Raw genomic sequence first — 20,105 nt, forward strand, 5'->3', positions numbered from 1 at the left:
CTGTGTCTGTGGGAGGAGGTGAGTTCAGAGTCTGCCTACGCCGCCATCTTGACTTCTCCAGCAGACATTTTTGTGTTCATTTTATCGAGGCCCCTTTCTCAACACGTCATGACTTAGGTTAATAGTTGCACAGTGGGTTTGTCTTGAGCAATGCCCTATTTGCACACACAGGAAGCAATAATGCACATATTACCTCCTAACAGACAAAACAGCATTGGAATTATTCCAAATATTTATATACTAGGTATAATTAGTATCATCAAAATGTATGCATACATGACATCAGTCTCAATGCTTCTTAAATCAGCCTGAATGCATCCTAGACCTTGCTTCAAACAAAGGAGTTTTCTCAAGACAAATAGCATTGCCTTTATACACATCTATAAATACAACAAAGAGAACCATTCTCTTGTTCTCAGTCTTTCATGAGGGAACAAGGTAATATAGGCCTTTCCTTTTTGTCTATCCATTTATAGAGTTCCTTTCCATCAGCATTCATTTATCCTTCCTCTCCTTTGTTATTTGTTATTAATTTTCACTCACACCCTTCCCTCTACAATCTGACAGTCAAGTTCAGCAGGTGCTCTGACCAATAGAGCTAGGAATAGTGTGATTCTAGCAAATGTTTCCTCCTTCATCCAGTCTCAGTTCTAGAAGCGGGGTTGGATAAGTACAAGCTCATAGGAATATCTTATCCACTAGGTAGAAAAGAGATAGAAACCTTTAATCTCAGCCTAGAGAGGTGAGTAGAAGGACCAAACCATCCCATAATTCTGTTAGGAATTTGGACAGTAATATTTACAAGTATCGTCAGGGTGTCACGTTAAGCCATTGATACTTCCTGTGGAACTTATAAATGGAATCCAGGTGCCTCTACTACAAGATAAGGCAGAGAAAAAGAAAAACTTTTAGAATTAAGAAAAAAGTTTGTGTAAGTTATTATGTTACTTCCTACTCCCTTTCCCCCCTCTTCTTCACAATGTATCCATGACCTATATAAGAGTGACCCCCTTGTAGTAACCATATTTACTCAATCATGCAAGTTGTTCCTTCAGGACTTATCACCCCCCAACCTAGTGAGAAGATGTTTCAAATGTTTATCCCAATTTTCAATCAGTCCATTACTTTGTGGATGGTAAAATACAAGATCATTAGATTTGGTGCTTTTTCTTGCACATACAGCTCGCATATAGCTCATTGTTACACATACAGTGAAATGAGTTCCTTAATCAGATGATATATGAGCAAGAGTTTTAAATTGAAATAATATTTTTTGTTCTAGACCTCTAATAACATTAGAGATATTTCCTTCAGTTATCATGTATCCAGACCCAAATTCAAGATGAGCATCTCTCTTATACCCACCCAGAGCCGTGGGTAACCTACAAATGTCATCTAGAGCCCAGATTCTCTTGGAAATTGGCCCATAGCTGCTTTTAGTCTCCAATATTCCTGTTGACAAACAGAGAAATTTTTAGTTACTTTTCAACCTTATGAGAGGTATGATGGAATACCATTTTTTCATCCATCATTGCAGTACTTGAATATCTCCATAATTGCTTATCTCAGGTACCCACCAGGCCACTTGTATACCTCCAAGTACAAAGAATAAGAAACAACAATATCCCCATATGGGTTCCAATTAAATTCAGAAGTTTTTTTTCTCTGATGAGCATCAAAATATCCCACTTTGATTTTTGTCCCTCCATGCCCATAAAGTTTTCCATAACTTGGTGCTTCACACTGTGATTCCTTTTATGTTCCTGTTATCTATGTTTTCTGGATCATATTAGCAATCTGTTGCTTACTTTCCAAGAATTGCTATAAATACATACTATATCATAATTTTTATTTTTTAATTCCTCTGTTACCAAGGAGAATATCGCTCTTAACTTTTCCCCTTAAGCATATTTATTGTTTTGTTTTTCAAAGTGTAGCCATCCACCAGTTTCAATGTAACTGTCTTCCAAATGGAATTTTAATCTTCCACTCTTGAGTTGCCACCTATAAATCATGCTGCTTGTTTGGCATTCTCTGATAACTGATCATAGGGAGTGCCCTATTGAACTATGGAGTTAGGTAACTCATTGTGGATATCCAATGTGGGGCCAAAAGGGATAGCAACCACCTGTTCACATATTCAGTGAGTACCTACAGTGGCTCTCCACACTGCATATTTTTGAATCTGTCATTTCCATTTGTTTGAGGAACCTCTCTGTGCATTTATCTCTCTATTGGAAAGTTGTTCTGACAAAACCCATGATAGTATAAGTATTACAGGTATCAAATAATTTTATGGATCTTTGTAATAGAAGTTTCAGTTAAAGCCAATGAGCTATTTCAACCAAAGACCAAAACTTGCCTATAAAAGAGAGTACACCTAAAGACAGACTCAGATGATTTTTTAGTACAGAAGCCACTGTTTCTAGGTGACAGTCATGGACATTTGTAAAGCTTCGATTTGCCTTAGTGGGCATGGTTGATGTTTCTAATATCATTTGAATATCAGGGTTGTACAGTGCCAAAGGAATCAAATGGCTCTTTAAAGCTACAATCCAACCTCTTGTTACATACAGCTCCATTTAAATTCAGCTTTTTTCCTGCTAACTTTGTTAATAGAAATGTAAAAAATTCTCACATATACTATGATTTCTCCAAAAACCAAAAAGTCCATCAATTTTTTTGCCTCTTGTTTTGATTTTGGAGCTAGAAGAAAAATTACTTATTTAATACTTGGTTGAAGAATAGATGTTCTAGTGGCTTCAGCCCAAGCAATTCCTAAGAATTTTACTAATTTTTCTAGGCTCTGTACTTAGTCACGTTAATCAGCCACCCCTTAGTCATATAATTAACCAGCAATTGTAATTCAGATATGGCATGATCTTCAGATTGAGATAGCAAAATTATATTACCAATATAATGAAATAATAATACTCTTCAGTTGAATCATATTTAAGAGATTGTCAGATGAAAAGATAAACCACATATTGGGAGAAAATATTTGCAAAATATGTATTTGATATGTGACCTCTATCTGAAATATATTTTTAAACTTTTATAACTTAATAGGAATACAAACAATCTGATTTCTTTTTAATTGGCCAAAAGATTTGAATGGATACTTTAACAGTGATGATATAAAAACATGAAAAATTCTCAACCTATATCTGAGATATATTTGTAAACTTTTATAACTTAATAGGAATACAAACAACCTGATTTCTTTCTAATTGGCCAGAAGATTTGAATGGATACCTTAACAATGATGATATAAAAATGAGAAAAATACTCAACCTGTATCTGAAATATATTTGTAAACTTTTATGACTTAATAGGAATACAAACAACCCGATTTCTTTTTAATTGGCCAAAAGATTTGAATGAATACTTTAACAATGAAGATATAAAAACATGAAAAATTCTCAACACCATTAATTATTAGAGAAATGCAAGCTAAAAATAAAATTAGATGATTCTGGGCAATGATGTCAGCAGAATACAAGTTTTCTACCATATTTCCCCAAAGAACACCAATTTTGACAATGATCCATGGATGAAAGTGCCCTTTCAGAAGTCCAGGAGTCCAGCAGAGAAGTTCCAGCACAGTTTTAGAGAAAAAATCCAAGATTGGATGCACTGAAGAGGATAAGAGGGACAGTTTCACTTTATCCTCATAACCCCTCCCCCAAGGCTGTACAGCTCAGTGCCAAGAGAGACCTTCTTGCTTGGCAATTTCTCCCATGGAAGAAACTGAGAACACGTGAGTGAGCTCTTCCCCAGCTAAGCAAGAAACTGGCAAAGAGGCCCACTGCTTCCTTGCCCCATCCAGAATACTGAGGTGTTCTGAGGGACAGGAGCAGGGAGTGGATGAGCAAACAGCAGCCAGGACTCTTGGAGGGCATCAAAGGACATGAGTCCTACTAACTGACTTGTAGACTCTGCCAGGAATCCTGATCATTGAGTGCTGGGAATGACTCCCTTGTGGATCTCCCCAACTGATCCATGGACACCTCTATTGTTTTGGGTGACTCACCCATATACCCCACACCTTGTGGCTATCTTCCTGTGTGCACCCCAAAGGTAGTGAGTGTGAGCCTTTGCAAATGGCCTGTAAGCATACACAGAAAGCCACCCCAACTCTGCAGTCATGGAGAAACAACACAAACTTGAGCATTCAGCACCTCCTTGAGGAAAGCAAACAAGAGACTATCAGCACCCAGCCTGACTTTACATGATTGAGAAAAGGAATACAATCTTTTTTTTTTTTTGTAAGGAAGATCAGCCTTGAGCTAACATCCATGGTAATCCTCCTCTTTTTGCTGAGGAAGACCAGCTCTGAGCTAACATCTATCGCCAATCCTCCTCCTTTGTTTTCCCCAAAGCCCCAGTAGATAGTCGTATGTCATAGTTGCATATCCTTCTAGCTGCTGTATGTGGGACACTGCCTCAGCATGGCCAGACGAGCAGTGCATTGGTGCGCGCCTGGGATCCGAACCCGGGCCGCCAGTAGCGGAGCACGTGCACTTAACCGCTAAGCCACGGGGCCGGCCCAAGGAATACAATCTTAAGAAGGGAACAAAAAGTATGGAGCAAGAATATCCATAGAAATGATCTGATAAAGCCTCAGAATCCTTAGCAGAGCTGACAGTTGGTATTTCTCTCCTGAAGTCAGTAAGTACAGAGGGGAGAAGGTGATTGCTTCCTCAAATACTAAAACAGCAGTGCAAGACTTCAAAAAACTTGAAAAATCAAGAAGACATGACACCACCAAACTAACACAATAATTTTCTAGTAACTGTCCCCAAAGAAAGGGAGATCTGCGATTTGCCAGATAAAGAATTCAAAATAGTCATTTTAAGGAAGCTCGGTGAGCTACAAGTAAACACAAAAAGACAACTCAAGGAAATCAGGAAAACAACACAAACAAAATGAGAACTTTAACAGAGAAATAGAAATTATAAAGAAAAGAACTAAACAGAAATTCTGGAGCTGAACAACACAATGAATGAAATGAAAAATGCATGGAGACCATCAGCAAGAGACTTGATCAAGCAGAAGAAAGAATCTGTGAAGTCAAAGACAGATCATTTGAAAGTATCCAGTCAGAGGAGAAAAAGGAAAAACAATGAAAAAGAGTGAAGAAAGCCTATGCAAATTATGAGATACCATTAAAAGAAATAATCTACACATTATTGGAGTCCTAGAAGAGAAGAGTGGGAGAAAGGTACAGAGAGCTTATTTCAAGAAATATGGCTGAGAACTCCCCAAATCACAGGAGAGATTTGGACATCCAAGTTCACAAAGCTCACAGTTTCCCAAAAAGATTCAACTCAAAAATATTTTCTCTAAGACACATTATAATACAGTCATATATCACTTAATGAAGAAGATGCATTCTGAGAAATGCATTGTTAGGTGATTTCATCATTGTGAGAACATCATAGAGTGTACTTACACAAACCTAGATGGTATAGTCCACCACACACCTAGGCTATATGGTACTAATCTTAGGGGACCACAGTCCCATATGCGGTCTGTTATTGACGAAAATATCATTGTGTGGAGCATGATTGTAAAACTGTGCAAAATCAAAGACAAAGGGAGAATTTTAAGAGCCGCAAAGGAAAAAAATTTCTCACATACAAGGGACACCATAGGACTATCAGCAGATTTCTCAGGGGAAACCTTGCAGGCCAGTAGAGAGTGAGATCATATATTCAAAGTACTAAAGGAAAAAAACTGCCAACCAAAATTATTTTATCCTGCAAAGCTGTCCTTCAGAAATGAAGCAGAGATAAAGACTTCCCCAGACAAACAAAAGCTGGGTGAGTCCTCACCACTAGAGTTGTCTCACAAGAAATGCTGAACAGAATTCTGAAAGCTGAAATGAAAGGATGCTAATTAGTAACATGAAAATATACAAAAATATAAAACATATGTGTAAAGGTAAGACTATAGTCAGATTCAGAATACTCAATTCCTAAATTTCGGTAATTTGTTAATCACTTAACTATAGTACAAAGCTTAAAGAAAAAAGGTATTAAAATAACTATAACTACAATAATTTGTTAGCGATATACATTAACATTAATAAAAAAGGTATACATTGTGACATCAAAAACATAAAATATGAAGAGGGGAGAAAAATGGTAGAGTTTTTGTATGTGATCAAAGTTAAGTTGATATTGCCTTAAAATGCTCTGTTCTAACTAAAAGATGTTTTCTGTTAGTCTCATGATAACCACAAAGCAAAAACCTACAGTAGATATCCAAAAGGTAAAAAGGGGGAATCAAAGCATACTACTAAGTAAAATCATCAGTTCACAAAGTAGGACAGCAAGAGAGGAAGCAAGGAACAAGGGAACTACAAAACAGCCAAAAACAACTGATAAGAAGGCATTAGTAAGTCCTTACCTATCAATAATTGCCTTAAATGTAAAAGAATTAAATACTCAAATAAAAAGGTATAGAGTGGCTGAATGGATTAAAAAACAAGACCCAACTGTATGCTGACTATAAGATACTCACTTCGGGTTTAGTGACATACATAACTCAAAAGGAAAGCATGGAAAAAGATATACATGCAAACACAAACCAAAAGACAGTGAGGGCAGCTACACTTACATCGGGCAAAATAGACTTATGGTCTAAACTATAACAAATGACAAAGAAGGTCCCTATATAATGATGAAGGGGACAATTCATCAAGAATACAAACATTATAAATATATACACATCCAATATCAGAGCACCTAAAAATATTAAGGAAATGCTTGCAAATGTGAAGGGAGAAATAGACAACAATATAATAATAGTAGGGGGCTTCTATGTGTGTCAAATCATCGCTCTATATTTTAACTATATACAATTTAATTTGTCAAGTATACCTCAATAAAGCTAAAAAATAAAATAAAATAAATTAAGTGATTCCACTATAAATGCACTAGAATGCATAAAATTTAAAAAGACTGCCATCACCAAGTGTTGGCAGAGATGCAGAACTATAGGACTCATACATTGCTAATACGAATGAAAGTGGTACAATGACTTTGGGGAACACCTTGACAGTTTCTCATATAGTTAAATATATACTTACCATAAAACATAGTCATTGCACTCATAGGAATGTAGCCAGGAGAAATGAAAACAAATATTCAGATAAAAAAAATGAACTCGAATGCTCATAGAAGCTTTATTCATAAGAACCAAAAATTGAAAACAACTCAAGTGTCCAACATCTGATGAATAGACAAAGATGCTGTGATATATCTATACAATCCATAAGATAAATAGTCCTCAGTTATACATGGGAAGAAATTACTGATACCTGAAACAATTGGATTAATCTCAAAGCATCAGATTAAGTGAAAGAACAAGCACGAAAACTACATGCTGTGAGATTGCATTTATAGAAAATTCTAGAAAATTCAAAATTCCACTGAAAGAAAACACCTCAGTGGTTGTCAGGGGCTGAGGTGGGGAGGGGAGAGCGTTTACTGCAAAAGGGCAAAAGGAAACATTTTAAAGCAATGGAGATATTTTAAACCATTGTTGTAACGGTGGTGGTGGCTGCGTGACTGCATATGTTTGTCAGAACTCAAGAAAATATACACTTAAAAGTTATCTATTGTGTATAAATCCTACCTCAATAAAATGGATTTTAAATATGTACATAGACATGTTTCTATGTAAATTATCTCAGTTTGAAAAGCAATCTAAAGCTTATTTCAATACATTATGACATTTCAGAAAAAACATTTCTTAAGTTTTCCAACTTTCTTGTTCCCTGAGGCTTTAAAGCAGTTCTCTGAGTTTGTCTTGAACTAAATAAAATAAACACCCCGGAGAGTCTCCCAGGAGACCTTAACTTTGTAACTGTGATTGATTATATCAGTTCTAACATTCTGTGATTGCAATAATAATTAACCTTTCTTCATGCCATAGTCCCAAGAGCCATTCTAAACCAAATCTCTAAAGGTGAATAAAAAATCATTCAATATCACAGTTCATTCAATTGTAATCACTTTAATATAGGCAAGGTAATATTTTCTGTAGAAAGTAAATAAGGTGGATATATCTGAAATCAAGTCACAATATGCCTGATGAATGAACAGGAGTGACTTAACCAAATGATGCAAGTTTAGAGAAATATTTCAGTGAATGCAAACACAAATTTTTCTAATAGGCCATTAAAGTAGAATGAGACACGTAAAGAAACTATGAGTTGAACATCACTGGACAGTAACTTGGTGGAGACATTGCAGAATATTTTAGGACCAGCCTGGCTCATATGCCCTTTAAGTTCTCTTCTAATCTGAGATTCTATGGTTTTGAATAATTCCAAGTTTCTACATGGATCCACAGAAGAAATAGAAATTCAGTGAATAGAGAGGAAATACATTCTGACAACTGAAAAAAAAATCTGAGATTTGGGAAGCTTTCAGTCATTTTTGCCAGAGATCTAGAATAGAAGTCAGAGGACCTGCTCTTAATTCAGTTGCAAATGACTTGCTGATTCATCACCAGACCTAACCATTCTGCCCTCCTTGGCAAAAATGTGATCCAGAATACATATTACTTAAAACTCAGAGGAATATACTGAGATTGAGATACATTGGATGTGTAAAATAAAAGATTAAACCATAATATAACACTTGGGCTTGTTCTTAGTGCAATTCAAGACTTTGACTTTTTCTGTGGGAATAAGAAAAAGAACTGAAAAAAAGTAATCATAGTTACAAAAAGACAATTTTACATTCAGAGGAAGAAGGACAGAGTACCTAAGCAAAAATTGAGTAACCATTTGGTGTGGTTTTGACAAAGGGATTAACTATCATATGAGGAAGACTCTCAGACTAAGACTGACAGATATTTATGTGGAATTCAAAACTGAAGCAATAAAAGAATTTGAAGAATAATGGATGGAATGCAGTAGGAAAAAAATACCCGAAGTTCAAGTTTCTTAACGTATTTGAATGAAGAAAATACCAACTATTCCACAATCAGTATGATGTAAGTATACTTTATAGTGTAGTGATCCATATTTATATATTAAACAGTATATGTCTTGCTAAATATGTTTACATATATATTTTATAAATTAAAATGTAATTACTGCTCTGCAAAACTTATAGTGGCAGCAGATGTCGTTATAGCTTTATCGTAAGTGAAAGTTTTTAATGTTCTTCAATTACAATGTAACTTTTTCACATTTTACTGATAGCAGCAAAGATCTCAAATTATCACTAACTCCCCAGACACACACACATCTTAGTCCGTTCTGTTCATCCTTCTCCAACCCTGCGTTCTCACCAAATACTTATTGAACACCAGGTAGGCATATATAGGACCTTGAATCTGGCATTATGACTATCCTCATTTTACAGATGAAGAAGATAAGACTCGGGATGCTTAAGAGTGTTATTAAAGATCTTGAAGCTACAAGTGGCAAAACAAGAAATACAGCACAGGTTCTCTGATTCTAAAACCAGCAGTACACATTTTTCTGACTAAATCTAGAATCTTGAAATGTGCAAACATGCAATTTCATACAATTTTTTAGGGATACACAGAAATGGTAATGATTAAAAATACCCCCACAAAAATGAAAGCCTTAATTTGCAAGGTTACAGTTAAATTATTAAACACAGATTACCATGGTCCAGAACCTTTCCTCCTAGACATGGTGGACTCCTTAGGCTGCAGAGATCATCTAGAAAACGCTAACACAAAGCCAGATTTTTTTCACTATCATCAAGTTAAGAGATCCCCTAGAGGAGAGCAATGCTACATCTTTAGTTCTTCTCAGAGAAGCATATTTGACCCAAACACAGCAGAATAGAAAGTTCTCAATGTCATTTCTTCTATAGTTAGGTAACCTTATGACAACAACGGCAAACATCAATCTATTTGTGTTTAACCATCCTAGATTTTTGTTGTTCAAAAATGGCATAATGCTTTTGAAGATCCCAAACTATCTAACTTTTACAATACTAGAGGGGAATCAAGCTCCTATCAGGGCCATCAAACACTACGTGCAAGAAGGAAAATGGAGGATGTTATAGATGTTGTGAAACAATTAGCTAGATAAACGGAAGGACCAGTGGAAGAGATGATAGGCAGCTGCATGAGAATCCTTATTCTGCCTTAAGACACCTATCAATCTCCAGTACTGCCAGTGATGAAGATGAAGAGGGGGAAATGAAAGGGAATTTTAAAGCATTTCTACTTTTCTGCAGAGTGTGGTCTATTCTATTTCTATATCAGACTTTGATAATATTAATACTTGTCCACCCAGATACTGTTCTGCCTTTTGTGTAGTAGTAATCATTTTGGAAGTTTATTATTTGGGTGCAGAAGCAGTGATGGGAGGAGTGAATATTCGAATATTTATGGTGGTAAGAGTTCCTTCTGGTACCAAGACCCTATTTCAATAGATGAGACCCTTTGGAGTCCTTTGATAACTTAAAAGAAGATTAAACAGACTGCCTTGTAACACTTTGAAAGAATCCTAGAAGAAAAGGAATAATGCACCTTGCTATTAAAAACTGCTATTTTTTATCCTAAACTTTCCCTGTCTTGTGACACTCCCCATCTCTAATCCTGAAAGATCTGATCTATTAGACACTTTGGTTTTTGGGTCCTTTCCCCATGCCCAGAATTAATATTGCAGCAATCAGTTATCCAGAACAACATACCCCCAAAGTAACAATTAGAGTAAAGGTGACACACATCAGGAATGTACGGGTTACGATAAAAATCTGTATTTGATATATGAAAATGCAAACCACAGAGGTTACCATTGCTTAATCTTGGTCAACGGGAATCGCATACTTAAGGGAAAAGCTCCATATATTTTGATTTATTTATTTAATAAATAAAAGAGTTCCTTTGGTGCCCAAAGAATGGAGGGTTAAATAGATAGGGTGCCTGCCTACATGGAAAACAAAAGAAATATTTAGGCTGGAAAGGAAGATGTAGATGATCAATACTCTTCTTTTACAGGTGTGGAAAGTGGGGCCAAGGATTTAAGAGAAAGTAAAAAGAGCTCCTCTGCTAAATCACACAGTGAGTCAATTTATTCAGCTCCAATTACATTTGATAATTACTCATAGATGGGTGAAAACCACTATGTATTTGTGAAGGAGTTTACTTACCAACAACCTAGAAACATCAAATAATTCTAAGAAACCAATATTTCCTTAAATAAAACAGATAAGGTGAAGACAAAACTCTTGTTCTTAAAATAATAAGGATAAGTTGATTTGTGGGATAAATGACTGTTGAATGAAAATAAAGAGACAACTGAAGAAAAAGTCAGCCAACTTTTCAGATGGAAATCCATTCAGAAAAAAAAAAAAATGTCTTTAAGGAAAAATAGATGCTAGAAGTTACTTATCCCAGACAGAGAGCCTGGGGAAAATTATTTTCTTTAAAGAGGAGTTGGATGGGCTCCAATCCTAGAAAGAACCTAGCTCAGAGTTCACAAATTGGTCATTTTAATTTGAAACTAAAAGATCAGCCACAAAATAAAAACCAAAGGACAGTGTTTCAAAGGAATTTTACAGACATGCAACAAGATGTTCAGCAAGGTTGAGCAGTATTCAAAGATTAAGCTGAGCATTTCAAACACCGTCTATCTGCTTCCACTTTGTTGCACTACTGTTAACATGATCTTTGAAAGGCTGGAAAGAATATAAGGTGTAAGAGATCTATTTCAGAGAACCTGTAAGAATCATTGGGGAATGGGAGAGGAAAGATTTGTTATTTTTCAAGATGTTGCCGTTGATGTAACATTGCAAAGAACAAAGAAGAAACACACTAATCATTTTCCCAAAAACTTTTCCCAAAATATATAAAATAATTTATGAAAATTATGAACCATATACCATATACTTGCTTAATAATAGTGCAGAAATCAAAAAATTTATATCATTATAGAAAATAAAACAAAAGTCACGCAACCTTATTACCTCAAAATAACTTGGGTCCAACTAGATATTACATTGATAATCAACACACAATACCAATAACAAAACAGACAAATACAGGTTCCTTTTCATGTGAGTGTCCAGTTTTCATAGTTTTTGCTCTTTGATTTAGACAATACTCAAATAGTTAAAATAATCTTGAGAAAAGTAACTCAACTTTCATTATCATTCTGTTTCTCAAATTGATTGACTGGATTCTCAGTCAACTGTGTCTCTCTTCTTAGGCACAGAATTTAGCTGGGAAAACAGTAGGTCAAGAAGACTGAATGAGAGAAAGGAAGGAGCACTGGACAAAAGAGAATAAAATCATAAAGACTAGAGTTTCATGGAACCATGGAGATAATTTCATTCAAACAAAAATTTTAAATGCATTCTGAGAATACTGAGGTTAGAAGAAGTCATGTAATTTATCCAAGATCCTACATTTATTAGGGTCAGAGGCAGGATGAAAACAAATCACTCTTGACTCTTCATTCAGAGCTTTTTCTACTTCTTATCACTGATATTGACAGTTGAAAACTTAAGCTGATTTTCATCTCTATTTTTTCAGAGACGTGCTGTCCACTAGGCATTGTATGCAATGGATATGCAAAATCAGACCACAGTGACTGAATTTACCCTGACTGCCTTCCCCAGTCTCCAGAAGCTTCAGATTTCCCTCTTTGTGGTCCTCTTGTTTACTTACATGCTTACTCTAACGGGAAATATTGTCATCATTTCCCTAATATTGGCTGATAATCGCCTCCACACCCCAATGTACTTCTTCCTCAGTAATTTGTCACTTTTGGACATTTTATACACTACGTCAGTTACCCCAAAGCTGTTAGCCTGTCTCCTAGAGGAGAAGACCATATCTTTGGCTGGCTGCATCGCTCAAACATACTTCTTTTTTTTCCTGGGGACAGTAGAGTTTATCCTCTTGGCAGTGATGTCCTTTGACCGCTACGTGGCCATCTGCAACCCCCTGCGCTACACCATCGTCATGAACAGCAGGGTCTGTCTCCTGCTGGTTCTGGGCTGCTGGGTGGGGGCCTTCCTGTCAGTGCTCTGCCCAAGTATTGTAGTATCTAGATTGCCTTTCTGTTATAAGGAAATTAGTCACTTCTTCTGTGACATCGCTCCTCTGCTACAGGTAGCCTGCATAGACACTCATTTCATTGAGATGATAAACTTCCTCTTATCTTCCTTTATCCTCCTGAGCTCACTGGTGCTCACCACCGTGTCCTATACCTACATCATTTCTACCATTTTGAGCATCCCCTCAGCCCAAGGACGTCAGAAGACCTTTTCCACCTGTGCTTCTCACATCACTGTTGTCTCCATTGCCTACGGGAGTAATATCTTCATGTATGTGAGGCCCAGTCAGAGTCATTCCCTAGATTTTGACAAAGTGACAGCTGTCCTCACCACAATGGTGACCCCTCTTCTTAACCCCTTCATTTATAGTCTAAGGAATGAACAGGTAAAGAAAGTTTTAAGAGAAGCAGTCAATAAAATTATGTCCTTATTGCACAGGAGAACTTGAAAGTTTGTTTGCTAACAATGGCTATTTTCAAAAATTTGGACTCAATGTGAAGAAAGTCATGCTTGAAGACCAAAAATCAAAGATACTCGCAAAGATATGAAAAAGCTTCATGCCACATCAGATGAGAAGTGTTGTAGTCTAGGTCCAGAGGAGGCAATTTAGTCATAGAGAAAATAACATGTTCTGAACACTATCATTTGACTGTCTCACACACAGAATATCATGGATTAATGAGAAATACTGAACTAAAGTCACAAAACCTGAATTTTAAGCCTGGCTCTATTACTTTTTTATTAGGTTACTCTTAGCTTATCTGAACCTTAGTTTTCTCATTAGTAAAGCAGTGAAGAGCTCCAAATCACTGGAGTTGTATAGTGCCAAAGGAATCAAATGGCTCTTTAAAGTTACAGGACAACCTGTTGTTATTTACAGCCCCATTTAAATTCAGCTTTTTTCCTGCTAGCTTTGTTAATAGAAACTAAAAAAATTCTCGGATGTAATACAATTTCTCCAGAAACCAAGCAACCCATAAATCTTTTTGTCTCTTGTTTTGATTTTGGAGCTAGCAGAAACAATTACTTGTTTAATAGATTTTTGAAGAATATCTCTAATAGCTCTAGCCCAGGCAATTCTGAAGACTTTTACTATTTTTGCTAGGCTCTGTACTTCAGTCATGTCAATCAGCCACATCTTAATTATATAGTTGACAAGCATTTGTAATTCTGAATTTGCTTAATCTTCAGATTGAGATATCTACACTATATTATCAAAATAATGGAATAATAACACTTTCAATTGAATCATATAAAAGAAAGTCAGAAAATGAAAGACAAGCCACATATTGGGAGAAAATATTTGCAAAATACATATCTGACAAATGACCTGTATCTGAAACATATTTTTAAACTTTTACACCTTAATAGGAACACAAACAATATGATTTTTTTAATTGGCCAGAAGATTTGAACAGACACTTAAAAAAGATGATATACAAACAGAAAATAAATACATAAAAAGATTCCAAACACCATTAATCATTACAGAAATACAAAATAAAAACAAAATTATATGATTCCATGTAATATGTCAAAAAAATAGGATAATAGGAGTTTTCTACCATATTCCCCCAAAGAACACCAATTTTAGTATGACCCATGGGTGAGAGTGCCTTTTTAGAAGTCTGGGAGTCCAGCAGAGAAGTTCTAGCACAGTGTTGGAGAAAAACATCCAAGGTTGAATGCATTGAAGAGGATAAGAGGAACAGTTTCATATTACCTCCATAACCCCTCCCCTAAGGCAGCACAGTTCAGTGTCATGAAGGACTTTCTTGGTTGGCAATTTCTCCTACGGAAGAAACTGAGCAGGCTGGCCCCATGGCTTAGCAGTTAAGTGCGTGTGTTCCACTATTGGCTGTCCGGGTTTGGATCCCTGGCGCGCAAGTATGCACCACTTCTCTGGCCATGCTGGGGCTGTGTCCCACATACAGCAACTAGAGGAATGTGTATCTATGACATACAACTATCTACTGGGGCTTTGGGGGAAAAAAAAGGAGGAGGATTGGCAATAGATGTTAGCTCAGAGCCAGTCTTCCTCAGTAAAAAAAGGAGGATTGGCATGGATGATAGCTCAGGGCCGATCTTCCTCACAAAAAAAAAAAAGAAACTGAGCATATGAGTGAACTCTTCCCCAGCTGTGCAGGCCACTGCCAAAGATGCCTACTTCTTTCTTGCTCCATCCAGAATACCGAGGTGTGCTGCAGGATAGGAGCAAGGAGGAGATGGGAGAACAGCAGCCAGGGCTCTTGGAGGGCATCAAAGGGACGTGGATCGTACTAACTGACTTGTGGACTCCGTCAGGAATCCTGATCATTGAGTGCTGGGAATGACTCTCTTGTGGATCTCTCCAACAGACCCATGGGCACCTCTATTGCTTTGGGTGACTCATCCATATACCCCCACACCCTGTGGCTAGCTACCTGTGTGCACTCCAAAGGTAGTGAGTGTGAGCCTTTGTAAATAGCTTGTAAGCGTACACAGAAAGCCACCCCAACTCTGCAGTCATGGAGAAACCACACAAACTTGAGCATTCAGCACCTCCTTAGGGAAAGCAAACAGAAGACTATCGGCACCCAGCCCAACTTTATAGGATTGAAAAAAGGAATACAGTCTTAAGAAGGGAACAAGAAGTATGGAGCAGGAATATCCATAGAAATGGTCTGATAAAGCCTCAGAATCCTTAGCAGAGCTGACAGTTGGTATTTCTCTCCTGAAGTCAGTAAGTACAGAGGGGAGAAGATGATTTCTTCCTCAAATACTAAAACAGCAGTGCAAGACTTCAAGAAACTCGAAAAATCAGGAAAACACAACTCCACCAAACTAACACAATAATTTTCTAGTAACTGTCCCCAAAGAAAGGGAGATCTGTGATTTGTCAGATAAAGAATTCAAAATAGTCATTTTAAAGAAGCTCAGTTAGCTACAAGCAAACACAAAAAGACAATTCAAAGAAATCAGGAAAACAACACAAAATGAGAAGTTTAACAGATAAATAGAAATTATTTAAAAAGAACTAAACAGAAATTCTGGAGCTGAAGAACACAATGCATAAAATGAAGAATGCAATGGAGAGCATCAACAGCAGATTCATCAAGCAGAAGAAAGAATCTGTGAAGTCAAAGACAAGTCATTTGAAATTATCCAGTCAGAAGAGAACAAAGAAAAAACAAGGAAAAAGAGAGAAGAAAGCCTATGTGAATTATGGGGTACCATTAAAAGAAATAATCTACACATTATTGTAGTCCCAGAGGAGAAGAGTGGGAGAAAGGTACAGAGAGTTTATTTCAAGAAATATGGCTGAGAACTCCCCAAATTAGAGGAGAGATTTGGACATCCAAGTTCATGAAGCTCATAGTTCTCCAAAAAGATTCAAGGCAAAAATATTTTCTCTAAGACACATTATAATAAAACTGTGTAAAATCAAAGACAAAGAGAGAATTTTAAAAGCAGCAAGAAAAAAATTTCCCCCATCTAAGGGACATGATAGGATTACCAGCAGGTTTCTAAGCAGAAACCTTGCAGGCCAGTAGAGAGAGGGATGATAGAGTCAAAGTACTAAAAGAAAAAAACTGCCAACCAAGGTTACTTTAACCAGCAATGCTGTCCTTCAGAAATGAAGGAGACACAAAGACTTTCCCAGACAAACAAAAGCTAAGGGAGTTCTCAGCACTATACGAAGAAATATTGAAAGGAGCTCTTCAAGCTGAAATGAAAGGATGCTAATTAGTAACATGAAAACATATGAAAGTAGAACATATACTAGTAAAGTTAAGAATATAGTCAAATTCAGAACATTTTAATACTAAAACATGGTGTTAATCGCTTAACCTGAGTATAAAGGTTTAAAAAAGCATTAAAACTAATGATAGCTACAATAATTTGTTAATGGATACACAATAAAAATGGATATACACTGTGACATCAAAAACATAAAATGTGACAGGGGGAGTAAAAGGGTAGAGTTTTTGTATGTGATTAAAATTTAATTGTTATCAGCTTAAAATACACTGTTCTAACTAAAAGATGTTTTATGTAAGCCTCATGGTAACCACAAAGCAAAAACCTACTGTACATATCCAAAGAGTAAAGAGAAGGGAATCAAAACATACCGCTACCGCTATGTAGAATCATCAATTCACAAAGTAAGACAGCAAGAGAGGAAGCAAGAAACAAGGAAACAACAAAAGAGCCAAAATAGTTAATAAGATGGCATCAGTAAGTTCTTACTTATCAATAATTACCTTAAATGTACATGGATTAAATTCTCCAATCAAAAAGTACAGAGTGGTTGAATAAATTTTAAAAAGTGATCCAACTATATGCTGACTGTAACAGACTCACTTCAGGTTTAATCACGCACGTAACTCAAAGTGAAGGGGTGGAAAAAGACATGCAAAAGACATGCAATGTCCATGCAAATGCAAACCAAAAGACACCAGAGATAGCTACAATTATATTAGGTAAAATAGACTTTAAACTATAATAAGTAACAAAGATCATCATATTATGACAAACAGGGCAATTCATCAAGAGGATATAACAAATGTAAATATATACACACCCAATATCGGAGCACCTAAATATATTAAGAAAATACTAGCAGATCTGAAGGGAGAAGTAGACAACAATACAATAATAGTAGAGAGCTTCAATACCACACTTTCAACAATGAATAGATCATTCAGACAGAAAATCAGTAAGAAAACACTGGACTTGAACCACACTTTTGACCAAATGGACGTAATATATCATGTGTATTCCGCTGCCACTCCATCTAAGGGCAGCAGAATACACATGATTCTCAAGTACACATAGCACATTCTCCAGGATAGAGCATATGATAGGCCAACTACAGTGTAATGAAACTGGAAATCAGTAACAACAGGAAAATTGAAAAATTCTCAAATGTGTGGAAATTAAACAATCACTCTTGAACAACCAATGAAACAAAGATAAAATCAAAAGGAAAATCAAAACATATCTTTATAACAAATGAAATTGGAAACACAACACACCCAAACTTATGGGAAGCAGCAAAAGCAGTTCTAAGAAGGAAGTTAAAGTAATAAATACCTCCACTTTGTAAAAAGAAAGATCTTAAATAAATAACCTGACTATACACCTCAAGGAGCTAGAAAAAGAAGAACACAATAAGCCAAAAGTAAGCAGAAGGAAGTAGATAACAAAAGTCAGAGCAGAAATATATGATATAGAGACTAGAAAAACAATTGAAAAGATCAATAAAATTAGAGTTGTTTTTTCAAAAGATAAACAAAATTGACAAACTTTATCTACACTAAGAAAAAAATAGAGAAAACTCAAATAAATAAAATCAGAAATAAAAGAGGAGACATTGCAACAGATACTAAGAAATACAAAGGACCAAAAGACACTACTGTAAACAATTATACACCAAAAAAATTGGACAACCTATAAAAATAGATAAATTCCTAGAAACATACAGCCTGCCAAGACTGAATCAGAAAGGAACAGAAAATCTGAACAAACCAAACACAACTGAGGAGATTGAATCAGTAATCAAAAACCTCCCAACAAAGAAAAGCCCAAGATCTGATGGCTTTCCTGGTGAATTCTATCAAACATATAAAGAATTATTAACACTGATACTTCTCAAACTCTTCCAAAAAATTAAAGAGGAGAGAGCCCTTCCAAATCATTTTACAAGGCCAGCATTACGCTGATACCAATGTCAGACACTACAAGAAAAGAACATTATAGGCCAATGTCCCTGAGGAATATAGATGCAAATATCCTCAACAAAATACTAGCAAATAGAATTCAACAGCACATTAAAAGAGTCATACACCATGATCAAATTGGATTTATCCTGGAATGCAAGGGTTGCTCAACATACACAAATCAATAAATGTGATACACCATATTAACTGATGAAGATTCGAAATCATATGATCATCTCAGTGGATGCAGAAAAAGCAATTAAAAACATTCAATATTCTTTCATGATAAAAACTCTTAACAAATTAGGTATAGAAGGAATGTAACTCAACATAATAATACTATATATGACAAGCACACAGCTAACATCATGCTCAATGGTGAAACACTGAAAAGTTTTCCTTTACAATCAGCAATAAGACAAGGGTGCCTATTCTTGCTATTTCTAGTCAACATAATACTGGAAGTCTTAGCCAAAGCAATTAGACAAGAAGAAGAAATAAAAGGAATCCAAATCAGAAAGGGAGAAGTGAAATTGTCTTTGTTTGCAGATGACATGATCTTACATATAAAAAATCCTAAAGACTCCACCAAAAAACTGTGAGAACTAATAAACTAATTCAGTAAAGTTGCAGAATAAAATACCAATATACAAAAATCAATTGCATTTCTAAACACTACCAACGAACTACTGGAAAGAGAAATTTATAAAACAATCCCACTTACAATAAAGCCAAAAAGAATAAAATACTTAGGAATAAATTTAACTGAGGAGGTGAAAGACTCATACACTTAAAACTATAAGATATTGATTTTAAACATTGAGGAAGACACAAAATATATCCCATGTTCATGGGTTAGAAGAATTAGTATTGTTAATATGTTCATACTAACCAAAGAGATCTACAGATTCAATGCAATCCTTGCATTGGTGTTTTTCACAAGAATAGAAAAACAATCCTAAAATTCATATGGAACCATGAAAAAGCCCAAATAGCCAAAGCAATCCTGAGAAAGAAGAACAAAGCTGGAGGCATCACATTTCCTGATTGCAAGCTATCTTAAAGCTAGACTAATCAAAATAGTATAGTACTGGCATAAAAACAGACACATAGATGAATGAATCAGAATTCAAGCCCAGATATAAACTTATGCATACACAGTCAACTAATCCTTTACAAATGTGCCAAGACCACCCAATGGGGAAAAGATATTCTCTTCAATAAATGATAATGGGAAAACTGGATATCCACATGCAAAAGAATGAAACTGGACCCCAATGTTACACCACAAAAATTAACTCAAAATGTATTAAAGACTTAAATGTCAAACCTGAAA

At 35.8% G+C, this 20,105-nt stretch overlaps 1 protein-coding gene across 1 annotated transcript; it reads left to right on the forward strand.

Annotated features, from left to right (window-relative positions):
• The first annotated feature begins 12,570 nt into the window (after positions 1-12,570).
• On the forward strand, positions 12,571-13,515 carry LOC131407882 (olfactory receptor 6M1-like). Its single transcript, XM_058544482.1, has one exon. The coding sequence runs from the start codon at positions 12,571-12,573 to the stop codon at positions 13,513-13,515; it is 945 nt and encodes a 314-aa protein (XP_058400465.1).
• Positions 13,516-20,105: the final 6,590 nt, after the last annotated feature.

Source organism: Diceros bicornis, chromosome 7, assembly GCF_020826845.1.
Source record: "Diceros bicornis minor isolate mBicDic1 chromosome 7, mDicBic1.mat.cur, whole genome shotgun sequence".
Lineage (NCBI taxonomy): Eukaryota > Metazoa > Chordata > Mammalia > Perissodactyla > Rhinocerotidae > Diceros > Diceros bicornis.

Coding starts and splice junctions, on each gene's coding strand:
- LOC131407882 (XM_058544482.1), top strand. CDS start 12,571: ATGGATATGCAAAATCAGACCACAGTGACTGAATTTACCCTGACTGCC.